At 43.1% G+C, this 13,821-nt stretch overlaps 1 protein-coding gene across 1 annotated transcript in view; it reads right to left on the bottom strand.

Annotated features, from left to right (window-relative positions):
* Positions 1–7,721: 7,721 nt before the first annotated feature.
* LOC115464436 (vomeronasal type-2 receptor 116-like) overlaps positions 7,722–13,821 on the bottom strand; it is a 53,333-nt gene continuing 47,233 nt past the window's right edge. Inside the window, exon 4 of the mRNA XM_030194817.1 lies at positions 7,722–8,626. Coding sequence (XP_030050677.1) covers positions 7,722–8,626 — 905 coding nt within the window. The remainder of the gene's footprint in view (positions 8,627–13,821) is intronic.

Raw genomic sequence — 13,821 nt, 5'->3', positions numbered from 1 at the left:
CAAGATCTCCAAAAAGTACAAAACATTTCATACTGCTTATCCCAGAAATAGTGGATTTTCCCCAAGTCCATTTAATAATGGTCTATGGACTTTTGCTTTAGGAAGCCGTCCAAACCGTTTTTAAACTCCACTAAGCTAACCTCCTTTACCACATTCTCTGGTAACGAATTCCAGAATTTAATTACACATTGAGTGAAGAAACATTTTCTCCGATTCGTTTTAAATTTACTACATTGTAGCTTCATCGCATGCCCCCTAGTCCTAGTATTTTTGGAAAGAGTAAACAGACGCTTCACATCTACCTGTTCAACTTCACTCATTATTTTATAGACCTCTATCATATCTCCCCTCAGCCACCTTTTCTCAAAGCTGAAGAGCCCTAGCCACTTTAGCCTTTCCTCATTGGGAAGTTGTCCCAGCCCCTTTATCATTTTTATCGCCCTTCTCTGCACCTTTTCTAATTCCACTATATCTTTTTGAGATGTGGCAACCAGAATTGAACACAATATTTGAGGTGCGGTCACACCATGGAGCAATACAAAGGCATTATAACATCCTCATTTTTGTTTTCCATTCCTTTCCTAATAATACCTAACATTCTATTTGCTTTCTTAGCCGCATCAGCACACTGAGCAGAAGGTTTCAACGTATCAACAACGACGACGACGACGACATCTAGATCCCTTTCTTGGTCTGTGACTCCTAACGTGGAACCTTGCATGACGTAGCTATAATTCGGGTTCCTCTTTCCCACATGCATCTCTTTGCACTTGCTCACATTAAACGTTATCTGCCATATAGATGCCCAGTCTCCCAGTCTTGTAAGGTCCTCTTGTAATTTTTCACAATCCTCCCACGATTTAACGACTTTGAATAACTTTGTGTCATCAGCAAATTTAATTACATCACTAGTTATGCCCATCTCTAGGTCATTTATAAATATGTTAAAAGGAAGCGGTCCCAGCACAGACCCCTGGGGAACCCCACTAACTACCCTTCTCCTTTGAGAATACTAACCATTTAACCCTACTCTGCTTTCTATCTTTTAACTAGTTTTTAATCCATAATAGAACACTACCTCCAATTTCTTCTGGCGTCTTTCATGAGGTACTTTGTGAAACACCTTCTGAAAATCCAGATACACAATTATCAACCAGCTCCCCTTTATTTTTTTTATTTTTATTTATTACATTTGTACCCCGCGCTTTCCCACTCATGGCAGGCTCAATGCGGCAGGCAATGGAGGGTTAAGTGACTTGCCCAGAGTCACAAGGAGCTGCCTGTGCCGGGAATCGAACTCAGTTCCCCAGGACCAAAGTCCACCACCCTAACCACTAGGCCACTCCTCCACATGTTTGTTCACCCCTTCAAAGAAATGTAGTAGGTTGGTGAGGCAAGATTTCCCTTCACTAAATCCATATTGACTTTGTCTCATTAATCCATGCTTTTGAATATACTCTGCAATTTTGTTCTTTATTATAGTCTTTACCATTTTGCCCGGCACCGACGTCAGACTCACCGGTCTATAATTTCCCGGATCTCCTCTGGAACCTTTTTTAAAAATTGGCGTTACATTGGCCACCCTCCAATCTTCTGGTACCACGCTCGATTTTAAGGATAAATTACATATTACTAACAATAGCTCCGCAAGTTCATTTTTCAGTTCTATCATTACTCTGGGATGAATACCATCCGGTCCAGGAGATTTGCTACACTTCAATTTGTATAACTACCCCATTACATCCTCCAGGTTTAAAAAGAATTCATTCAGTTTCTCCGAATCGTCGGCTTCAAATGCCATTTCTGGCACCGGTATCTCACCCAAATCTTCCTCGGTGAAGAACGAACCAAAGAATTAATTTAATCTCTCCGCTTCGGCTTTGTCTTTCCTTATTACCCCTTTTACTCCTCGGTCATCTAGCGGTCCAACCGGTTCTTTAGCCGGCTTCCTGCTTTTAATATACCTAAAAAAAATTTTGCTGTGTGTTATTGCCTGCAACGCAATCTTTTTTTCGAAGTCCTTCTTAGCCTTCCTTATCAGCGCTTTGCATTTGACTTGACATTCCATATGCTATTTCTTTTTATTTTCAGTCGGTTCCTTCTTCCATTTTCTGAACGATTTTCTTTTAGCTCTAATAGTTTCCTTCACCTCACTTTTTAACCATGCCGATTGTCGTTTGGTCTTCCGTCCTCCTTTTTTAATACGCAGAATATATTTGGCCTGGGCTTCCAGGATGGTGTTTTTGAATAGCATCCACACCTGATGTAAATTTTTGACCCTCACAGCCGCTCCTCTGAGATTTTTCCCGTCTCCGAAAAATGTTTGTTTGTGGATTAACACCTTTCAAATATTTGAACGTCTGTATCATGTCACCCCTCTTTCTACTTTCCTCCAAGGTATACATGTTCAGGTCAGCAAATCTCTCCTCGTACGGTTTGCAATGCAAATCCCATACCATTTTTGTAGCTTTTCTTTGCCCCGCGTCCAGTCTTTTTACATCTTTATCAAGATACGGCCTCCAAAACTGAACACAACACTCCAAGTAGGGCCTCACCAATGACTTGGAAAGGGGCATCAACACCTCCTTTCTTCTGCTGGTTATAAAGTAATCCTTACAACATTAGTTTCTTCAATATATTTATTAATTACACATATGCCTATATCTACTAATTACACATATACCTATATGTGTAATTAGTAGATATAGGACCAGCACAAGATATAAAGAATCCGGAGAATTTAAAGGGACTTTTCAGCTGCAGTGAATGTTTACATATAAGGTACCTCGGTAGCCTTTCCCTGGCAGTGGCGTTCCTCATGGACACGGTTCTCAAGAGAAGGGAACAAAGTTTCCATAATATATGAACTTATATTCAAAGACTTTGTTTGCGTCAGCGCACAATGGATTGAACAAGCTAGAATATGACCACGGAGACTTGTGTATACTAAATGATTGAAGCAGGTTCTTTGAACTTATGCCTTTTTGTATAAGCAACTGAAGGTTTGGGTACTAATTGACTAGAAGTGACAATGTGAACACGATAGTGTAGAGAACAGTGTGTTTTGAGTGAAATCGGCGAGTGACAGAGTTCCGAGGATCTAAGCAAGATACAGGTATATGTGTAATTAATAAATATATTGAAGAAACTAATGTTGTAAGGAGTACTTTATATATGAATGTAAATAAATTTTAACTGCCAGACCCTCGACCATGCAAACATTCAGAGATCCCTTCTCATCGTTTCTACTCCCTCCAGGGTATCCACTCTATTGGCTATTTTTGTGTCTTCCGCAAAAAGGCAAACCTTTCCTTCCAACCCTTCAGCAATATCTCTCATAAATATATTAAACAGAATAGGCCCCAGCACTGACTCCTGAGGAACTCCACTGTTCACCTTCCTTTCCTCTGAGCGGATTCCATTTACCACCACTCGCTATACAGTTCACCACTTTCGGTCCTAAGTTCAACCCTTTCAGCTTATTCATGAGTCTTCTGTGGGGGACTGTATCAAAGGCTTTGCTGAAATCCAAGCAGATTACATTTAGCGCACGTCCTTCATCCAGTTCTTTCGTCACCCAAAGAACTCAATAAGATTCGTTGGGCAGGATTTTCATTTGGTAAAGCCATCGGGTCCTGTAACCCATTGGCTTCTAGAAAGTTAACTATTCTTTCTTTCAGCAGCGACTCCATTATTTTTCCTACCACCGATGTGAGACTTACCAGTCTGTAGTTTCCCACTTCTTCCCTGTCTCCACTTTTGTGAAAAGGGACTACATTCAATCATCTCCAGTTTCGCAGTACTGCTCCCGTCTCTAAAGATCTATTAAATAAATCTTTAAGAGGTCCTGCTAGGACCTCTCTCAGTTCCCTCAGTATCTTGGGATGTATCCCATCCGGCCCCATAGCTTTGTCTACCTTCAGATTCTCAAGTTGTTAATAAACCCTTTCTTCTGTAAACGGTGCAGTATCCACTCCATTCCCAGACGTTCCCTCGGCAGCAAACCGTTGTCCTTCTTCAGGATTTTCCTCTGTGAACACCGAAGAGAAATAATTGTTTAGCACATTTGCTTTATCTTCATCACTCTTCACATAACCATTCTCATTATCTTTCAGTCTCACAATTCCATTCCTATCTTTTCTCCTTTCTCCAATATATCTGAAAAAGGTCTTGTCACCTCTCTTTACATCTTCAGCCATTTGTTCTTCTGCTTGCGCTTTCGCTAGCCGAATTTCCCTCTTTGCTTCTTTGAGTTTAGTCCAATAATCTTTTCCGTGCTCCTCTCATTGCGTTCTTTTGTATTTCTTGAAAAAGCCTCTTTTGCTTTTATTTTTTCAGCTACTTGTTTGGAGAACCATATAGGCTTCCTGCTTCTCTTGTTTTTGTTTACTTTCCTCTCATTAAGATCAGTCGTCATATTTATAGCAGCCTTTATCTTGGACCACTGTTTTTCCACATCTCCTACGCATTCCCACACCAACAGCGCCTTCTTCGGGTATTCCCCCATTTTATCAAAATCAGTACATCTGAAATCCAGTACTTTGAGTTTTGTGTGTCCGCACTCTGCCTTTGCCCTTATATCAAACCATACGGTGTGATGATCACTATTACATAGGTGGACGCCCACCCGGATATTGAAAACACTTTCTCCATTCGTGAGCACTTTCCAGTAGAGAAGGGATGAAGGATTCCAAATATTTAGTAATATTATTACCTTCAGCTGCTTCTGGTATTCCCAAAATTCTGATGTTATTTCTTCTCGCACGATTATTCATATCTTCAATCTCTCTCTCAAGGATCCCAATACTTTTATATTGTCTTTGTAATTGTTTGATATTATTGTCTGCAGCTTCTTGTTTACCCAAGATTTCAATATGAGATCTGAATTGAGATAATTTAGATTTTATTGAAGATATGTCTTCTTTTATCTCATGGAAGTCTTCTTCATTTTCTAGTAGAATTTCCTTTAAGGAGTGATTTTCTTCTTGTCAGATATCTCCAATACTTTCTAATGTTTTAATGATGACCCTGGGGAAGTTCATAATCTGGAAAAGGATCAGTTGTATCTTTATGTGGATGATATTCAGTTACCAAGCTCAATGGATGCTGGTATTAAAGAGATAACAAGATACTTTAATTTGATGGAACAATGGGCCGCTCAATATAAATTGAACTAAACACCAATAAGACAAAGATCCAATGTTTATCTCCTCCATCGATAGAGCCAGTTAATACATCATTAACCATTACGGGCTCTCATTTTATATTGGAAACCTCTTTCAGGGTATTTGGGATTATTTTAGACAATCAATTAACTATGAAGAATCAGATTAAGCAACTTGCTAAAAGGGTTTTTCTCAAGCTGAGACAGTTGCAGAGCATAAAAAAGGTAATTACTCAAGAATATTTTCAAGTGGTGGTTCATGCGCTGGTGCAGTCTCAGCTTGATTATTGTAACTCTTTATATTCCTGTTGCTCTAAATCATCGATACAGCGTTTGCAAATTTTGAAGAATGCGGCAGCAGAATCGATCTTTAACAAGCAAAAATCAGATCATGTTTCACTGTTACTGAAAAGCCACCATTGGCTTCCATTAGAGTCTCTTTGCTGATTTAAAGTACGTATACCACACAAGATATTCTATGGTTTTGTCCCAGATTATTTGGTTGACATCCTTTCTTTTGGGAATTCAGGCTGATCTTTTAGGTTGCAAGATCAAGGTCTACTACAATTTCCTACACCTAAAGGGGTCAGGTAAATCAATTTATTTAAGGAGTTTTGCTTACATCTCAGTACAATTTTGGAATTCATTGCCCTTAGAACTAAGAATAACTCGCAATCATCTAGCAATCATCTAGGTTTTCACAAGTTGTTAAAAACCCATTTATCTGGTCTATATTTGTAGTCAAGGGATTAAGGTTGTATTTGTTACTTCCTAGGGCTGACTAGCTTCTTTTATATATTGTAATCCATATGGATCTAGTAATGGTATGTAGCAGAATATAAATTTTATTGTATTTGTATTTGAAAGCGGGCAAATTTAGGATTGCTCAAAAGCTGCTCTAATTCTATCTGGTTAGCTATGCAGGTGCCAGCATTAAATATTGTCCAGGACCCACATAACTTTTATTTTAACACCTTGATCCTCCTCCTGGCCCCCTTCTTCTCTCCTACCTTCTCCCCTGCCCACATCATGTAACCACAATGACAAGGAAAATAAGGAATCAAGTAAAGGAAAAAAGGAACGGAAATAAAATAATCATAGATGCATCCTCAGTCTTATGCTTCCAAGAAAACCATAGCAGAAAGATTTAATTATGCCACAACCCTCAAATAATGAAATGCAATAGTTGTTGTAGATCAAACCTTATTTTCAAAATCTACCACACATGTACAAGGAAAATGTAAGACAAACCCAAAACCCAGCTTCAGAGCTCTTGGACAGATAGCCATGAACTCCTGTCACACGTTTTGGGTTGTGTCCATCAACCAGCAGAGGGAGATAGAGAGCACACTTTTTCAGTGCCTCATACCAGCTTGCTCCACTGCCTCTCTTCAGTATTTGAAGCTTCCAAAGCAGTATGGCAAACCGCAATGGGAATAACATGAGCTTTCCTCACAGCGAACGATGGCCCTACAACAAAGGGCATTAATTCAGAATGGAGGGAATGAAACATCCTCCTGGAGGGCATAAACTCATCCTCCACTGAGACATAACTGGAGGGAATAAACTCATCCTCCCGGAGGGAATAAACTCATCCTCCAAAACATGAAACTGGAGGGAATTGCATTATGGTCATTCTCCAGAGTAAAAGTACAAGTGAAGTTCTTAATCTAACAACATCCAAAAATGACTCCAAGAACTCTGTAAGGTTTATACTGGATTTATTTGTACCATAGGAGGAATAGCCTCTGGTGGCAACCTCAATATTTCCCTCATGTATTTATGGACCATGTCCAGCTGGGCCACTAAACATGATTTAGGGAAATCTGTAAAGCAGAGGGTATTCTTCCTTGTCTGGTTCCAATTTCCTTTAGTATCATAACTTCTGTGGAAACATTTCCTAGTTCTGATCTGCATCTGTTGTTGGGGGGGAGGGGGTTATTAGGAGTCCAGATCCTTGTCAATCCACACATGATCTTAACAGAGGCCAACATTGAAAACTCCTCCCTGAATAATAGAACCCCAAAACTCTGTCCTATGCAATTAAACTATGGAACTACATATCCCCATTATCCATAAATTCCTTGTACTGACTATATTATCTGGATATTCAGCACCGGAACTTATTCAGATAGTAGAGCTGAATATCTAGATATTTTTACCACCACAGTAGGCATTTAAAAAATTCTAACCACTGTGGCTGAATATCAACCAATTTGATTTCAATAAATTAATGAAAATGACTATATTCTGGATCAACTATATAGTTTCTGGGTACAACACCAATTTGTCAACTTGGATTAGCCCAAGTAATGAAAATAATATTTAATAGATACATGAATACTATATAAGTCTACAATGGGACCCCATTTAGATTATTGTGTTCAATTCTGTAGACTGCACCTTCAGAAAGATATAAAGAGGAAGGAGTAAGACCAGAGGGTGGCTACTAAAATGGTAAGTAATAGTTATCAAAAAGCATATGAGGGAAGACTTAAATATCTCAAAATGTATTCTTTGGAAGAAAATCAGGAGGTGGGACATATGTTTCTATTTATTAATCATTCCATTTTTTTGTTAGATACTTCCTGTTGTTTCTCTCAGGCCTCAATAGAATAATGTAGCATTTAGGGATAAAGATACAGCCCAGCAGTCCAGCACTGGAAGCCAAGATAGCAAATATCTCCACTACCACCATGTACTTGCCCCTGGTGCTCAGGTATGTTGGGATGAAAGAGACCCAAACACTGCAGAACACCAGCATGCTGAAGGTAATATACTTAGCCTCATTGAAACTGTCAGGTAAATTTCTTGCTAAGAAAGCTACAATGAAGCTGATACCAGCCAGAAATCCCAGATATCCCAGAACACAGTAAAAAGCAATGGTTGACCCTTCATTACATTCGATTAGTATTGCTCCAGTCTCTGAATGCATATTATGATATGGGAATGGGGGAATAGTGAATAACCAGAAAAGACAGAAAAGAGCTTGAAGAAAGGAGCAGGAAAGGACTATATAGTATGAGAATCTGGAATCCATCCATTTCCGGAGCTTGCTTCCAGGCTTGGTAGCATGAAAGGCTATGACCACTGTGATGGTTTTTGCCAGTACAGAGGAGAGAGAGATGGAGAAAGTCATACCAAAGGCAGCTTGTCGGAGAATGCAGGTCACCTTCTTAGGATGGCCAATAAATATCAAGGAGCAGAGAAAACAGAGCATGAGTGAGATTAGGAGAATGTAGCTTAGGTAACAGTTGTTGGCTCTCACTATGGGAGTATCTCGATAATGAATGAAGATTCCCAGAATGACAGCATTAATGAGAAAGAAGAAAATGCTGATGAGAGTCAAAGCTATCCCCAAAGGTTCTTCATAGGACAAGAAGGTTATCACTTTTGGGATGCAGGCATCTCTCTTCTGATTGGACCATTGGTCATCTGGACACTTTATACAGTTGTCCATGTCTATAAAGAAAGAATATTTACTCATTAACTCACAAATAACTTTACATAGTAACATAGTAGATGACGGCAGAGTCAGTGAGCTTCAAGCCTTGGTAGCTCATGCTCCTTATACCAAATTTCATCATAACAGAGTAGTCCTCCGCACTCACCCTGCTCAACAAGATAAACTCATATGTGCTACTTTATATGTATACCTGACCTTGATTTGTATTGCCATTTCAGGGCACAGACCATAGAAGTCTGCCCATCACTAGCCCCGCCTCCCAACCACTTAATCTCTGCTAAGCTTCTGAGGATCCATTCCTTCTGAACAGGATTCCTTTATGTTTATCCCATGCATTTTTGAATTCCATTACCGTTTTCATCTCCATCACTTCCCGCAGGAAGGCATTCCAAGTATCCACCACACTCTCCGTGAAAAAATACTTCCTGACATTTTTTCTTGAGTCTGCCCCCCTTCAACCTCATTTCATGTCCTCTAGCTCTACCACCTTCCCATCTCTGGAAAAGTTTGTTTGTGGATTAATACCTTTCAAATATTTGAACGTCTGTATCATATCAACCCTGTTTCTCCTTTCCTCCAGGGTATACATGTTCAGGTCAGCAAGTCAAAGCTACCTGATATCTGAATAAATAGTGACTGGAGCTAGATAATGCTGCTGAAAATGACTGCAGACTGCCTCACCATTATCCAGATAGCATTGGGGCGGTCAAAGGCAAAGCCAGGATTCAAATGGAGACCAGCAGTACTCAGCATCAGTACTCAGATCATTATCCAGATATCTTAATGAGGACAGGAAAAATGCTATCTAGATTCATATTCAGATAATGGTGCAGAATATTGGTGGTGGTCAGCATCATACCCAGATATTCAGGTCTGTTAATTGGATATTGGCTGCCCTTAAATATGTGGGTGTAATTTTAAACACTGCAGCCAACATTTAAAAGAAATGTCGACCACGGAATATAAGTTTTGTACTCTTTATTTATAAGGCGGTGAATAAAAACATATCCGTTATTTAATGGGATACTTTTGAACTGAAACTTAGAATAATACAGTAAAAATACAGAGGACAATTTCCAAGTGTTTTACCCAGGTAAGTGATGCAGCTCTGTTAGGGGGCCTAGTAAAGCGAGGTTACTAACCTATAGCAGGTATTCTCCGAGGACAGCAGGCTGATTGTTCTCACGATTGGGTGACATCCACGGCAGCCCCCAGGATCGGAAGATCTTCCTAGCAACAAAAGTTTGCTAGCTCTCACGTGATCCGTGCGCATCACGCATGCGCAACCTTCTTCCCTCCCGAACGTAAGCGTGCTCGCCAGTCAAATAAAAAGCAAAAGACCAGGGAAGACACAACTCCAAAGGGGAGGTAGGCGGGTATGTAAGAACAATCAGCCAGCTGTCCTCGGAGAATACCTGCTACAGTTTAGTAACCTCGCTTTTTCCGAGGACAAGCAGGCTGCTTGTTCTCACGATTGGGGTATCCCTAGCCCACAGGCTCACTCAAAATAACAAACATTGGTCAATTGGGCCTCGCAACGGCGAGGACATAACTGAGATTGACCTAAACAGAAACAGCTGAGAGTGCAGCCTGGAACAAAATAAAAATGGGCCTGGGGGGGGGGGTGGGGGGTGGAGTTGGATTCTAAAACTCAAACAGATTCTGTAGCACTGACTGCCCGAATCGACTGTCGTGTCGGGTATCCTGTTGAAGGCAGTAATGAGATGTGAGTGTGTGGACAGATGACCACGTCGCAGCCTTGCAAATCTCTTCAGTAGTGGCTGACTTCAAGTGGGCCACTGACACTGCCATGGCTCAAACACTATGAGCTGTGACATGGCCCTCAAGAGTCAGCCCAGCTTGGGCATAAGTGAAAGAAATGCAATCTGCTAGCCAATTAGAGATGGTATGTTTCCCGACAGCCACTCCCCTTCTATTGGGGTCAAAAGAAACAAACATTTGGGCGGACTGTCTGAAGGGGGTTGTCCGCTCCAGATAGAAGGCCAATGCTCGCTTGCAGTCCAATGTGTGCAATTGACGTTCAGCAGGGTGGGTATGCGGTCAGGGAAAAAATGTTGGCAAGACAATTGACTGGTTAAGGTGGGACTCAAACACCACCTTTGGCAAGAACTTAGGGTGAGTGCGGAGGACTACTCTGTTATGATGAAATTTGGTATAAGGAGCATGAACTACCAAGGCTTGAAGCTCACTGACTCTGCGAGCTGAAGTGACTGCCACCAAGAAGATGACCTTCCAGGTCAAGTACTTCAGATGGCAAGAATTCAGTGGCTCAAAAGGAGGTTTCATCAGCTGGGTGAGAACGACATTGAGATCCCAATGACAAAAGCAAACCTCTCATGAAGTGAACAACTAAAGGCTGTCCCGAGATAGGCTTACCCTCTACACAGTAGTGGAAAGCACTAATTGCGCTAAGATGAACTCTTACAGAGTTGGTCTTAAGACCAGCCTCAGACAAGTGCAGAAGGTATTCAAGCAGGGTCTGTGTAGGACAAGAGCAAGGATCTAGGGCCTTGCTGTCACACCAGACGGCAAACCTCCATTTGAAAGAGTAACACCTCTTCGTGGAATCTTTCCTGGAAACAAGCAAGACTTGGGAGACACCCTCAGAAAGACCCAAGGAGGCAAAATCTACGCTCTCAACATCCAGGCCGTGAGAGCCAGGACTGGAGGTTGGGATGCAGAAGCGCCCCCTCGTTCTGAGTGATGAGGGTTGGAAAACACTCCAATCTCCACGGTTCTTCGGAGGACATCTCCAGAAGAAGGGGAAACCAGATCTGTCGCGGCCAGAATGGAGCGATCAGGATCATGGTTCCATGGTCCTGCTTGAGTTTCAGCAAAGTCTTTCCTACCAAGGGTATGGGAGGATACGCATACTGGAGGCCCTTCCCCCAATGCAGGAGAAAGGCATCCGACGCTAGTCTGCCGTGGGCCTGAAGTCTGGAACAGAACTGAGGGACCTTGTGATTGGTCTGAGTGGCAAAAAGGTCTACCAAGGGGGTGCCCCACTCTTGAAAGATCTTGCGAACTACTCACGAATTGAGAGACCACTCGTGAGGTTGCATTATCCTGCTCAACCTGTCGGCCAGACTGTTGTTTACATCATAACGGCGAGCCCAAAGCCACATCCTGACGGCTTCCCGACACAGGGTGCGAGATCCGGTGCCCCCCTGCTTGTTGATGTAATACATGGCAACCTGATTGTCTGTCTGAATTTGGATAATTTGGTTGGCTAGCCGATCTCTGAAAGCCTTTAGCGCGTTCCAGACCACTCGTAACTCTAGGAGGTTGATCTGGAAACCTGTCTCCTGGAGGGACCAACATCCCTTGGGTGTGAAGCCCATCGACATGAACTCCCCACCCCAGGAGAGACGCATCCGTAGTCAGCACATTTTGCGGCTGAGGAATTTGGAAGGGACGTCCCAAGGTCAAATTGGAGCGAATCGTCCACCAATGGAGGGATTGGAGAAAAGCTGTGGACAACTGGATCACGTCTTCCAGATTCCCCGCAGCTTGAAACCACTGGGAAGCTAGGGTCCATTGAGCTGATCTCATGTGGAGACGGGCCATGGGAGTCACGTGGACTGTGGAGGCCATGTGGCCGAGCAATCTCAACATCTGCCGAGCTATGATCCGCTGAGATGCTCGTACCCGGGAGACCAAGGACAGAAGATTGTCTGTCCTGGCCTCGGGGAGGTAGGCATGAGCAGTCTGGGAGTCCAGCAGAGCTTCTATGAATTCTAGTTGTTGAACTGGAAGGAGATGGAACTTTGGGTAATTTATAACAAACCCAAGCAGCTCCAGGAGTTGAATAGTCACCTGCATGGACTGTAGAGCTCCTGCCTTCGAGGTGTTCTTTACCAGCCAATCATTGAGATAAGGGAACACATGCACTCCCAGTCTGCTTAAAAGACGCCGCCACTACTGCCAGGTATTTCGTGAACACTCTGGGTGCAGAGGCGAGACCAAAGGGAAGCACACAGTACTGAAAGTGCCACGTTCCCAGACGGAATCGAAGATACTGTCTGTGAGCTGGCAGTATCGGGATGTGAGTATAAGCATCCTTTAAGTCCAGAGAGCATAGCCAATCGTTTTTCTGAATCATGGGAAGAAGGGTGCCCAGGGAAAGCATCCTGAACTTTTCTTGAACCAGATATTTGTTCAGGGCCCTTAGGTCTAGGATGGGACGCATCCCCCCTGTTTTCTTTTCCACAAGAAAGTACCTGGAATAGAATCCCAGCCCTTCCTGCCCGGGTGGCACGGGCTTGACCGCATTGGCGCTGAGAAGGGCGGAGAGTTTCTCTGCAAGTACCTGCTTGTGCTGGAAGCTGAAAGACTGAGCTCCCGGAGGACAATTTGGAGGTTTTGAGATCAAATTGAGGGCGTATCCTAGCCGGACTATTTGGCGAACCCACTACTGGTCAGAAGTTATGAGAGGCCACCTTTGGTGAAAAAACTGTAACCTCCCTCCGACCAGCAGATCGTCCAGCACAGACACTTTTACCTCGGCTATGCTCACCTGGAGCCAGTCAAAAGCCCATCCCTTGCTTTTGCTGGGGAGCTGCAGGGGCCTGAGGACGCGCACACTGTTGACGCGAACGAGCACGCTGGGGCTTGGCCTGAGCAGGCTGGCGGGCAGGTGGATTGTACCTACGCTTACTATAAGCGTAAGGAGCATTCCTCCTTCCCCCATAAAAACGTCTACCTGTTGAGGTAGATGCTGAAGGCGCCCGGTGGGAGAGCTTGTCGAATGCGGTGTCCCGCTGGTGGAGCTGTTCTACCACCTGTTCGACACACTCACCAAAAATATTATCCCCCTGGCAAGGAGCATCCGCAATCCGCTGCTGGACTCTATTCTCCAGGTCAGAGGCACGCAGCCATGAGAGTCTGCGCATCACTATACCCTGAGCAGCGGCCCTGGACGCTACATCAAAAGTATCGTAGGCACCCCTGGACAGGAATTTCCTACACGCCTTCAGCTGCCTGACCACCTCCTGAAAAGGCTTGGCCTGCTCCAACGGGAGCTTATCTACCAAGTCCGCCAACTGCCTCACATTGTTCCGCATCTGGATGCTCGTGTAGAGCTGGTAGGATTGGATTTCGGACACAAGCATAGCAGAATGGTAGGCCTTCCTCCCAAAAGTCTAGAGTCTTAGACTCATGCCCCAGGGGT

The sequence above is a fragment of the Microcaecilia unicolor genome, chromosome 3, assembly GCF_901765095.1.
Source record: "Microcaecilia unicolor chromosome 3, aMicUni1.1, whole genome shotgun sequence".
Lineage (NCBI taxonomy): Eukaryota > Metazoa > Chordata > Amphibia > Gymnophiona > Siphonopidae > Microcaecilia > Microcaecilia unicolor.
Note: the sequence above shows the minus strand (reverse complement) of the source record. Positions and strands in the feature narration are given on the sequence as shown.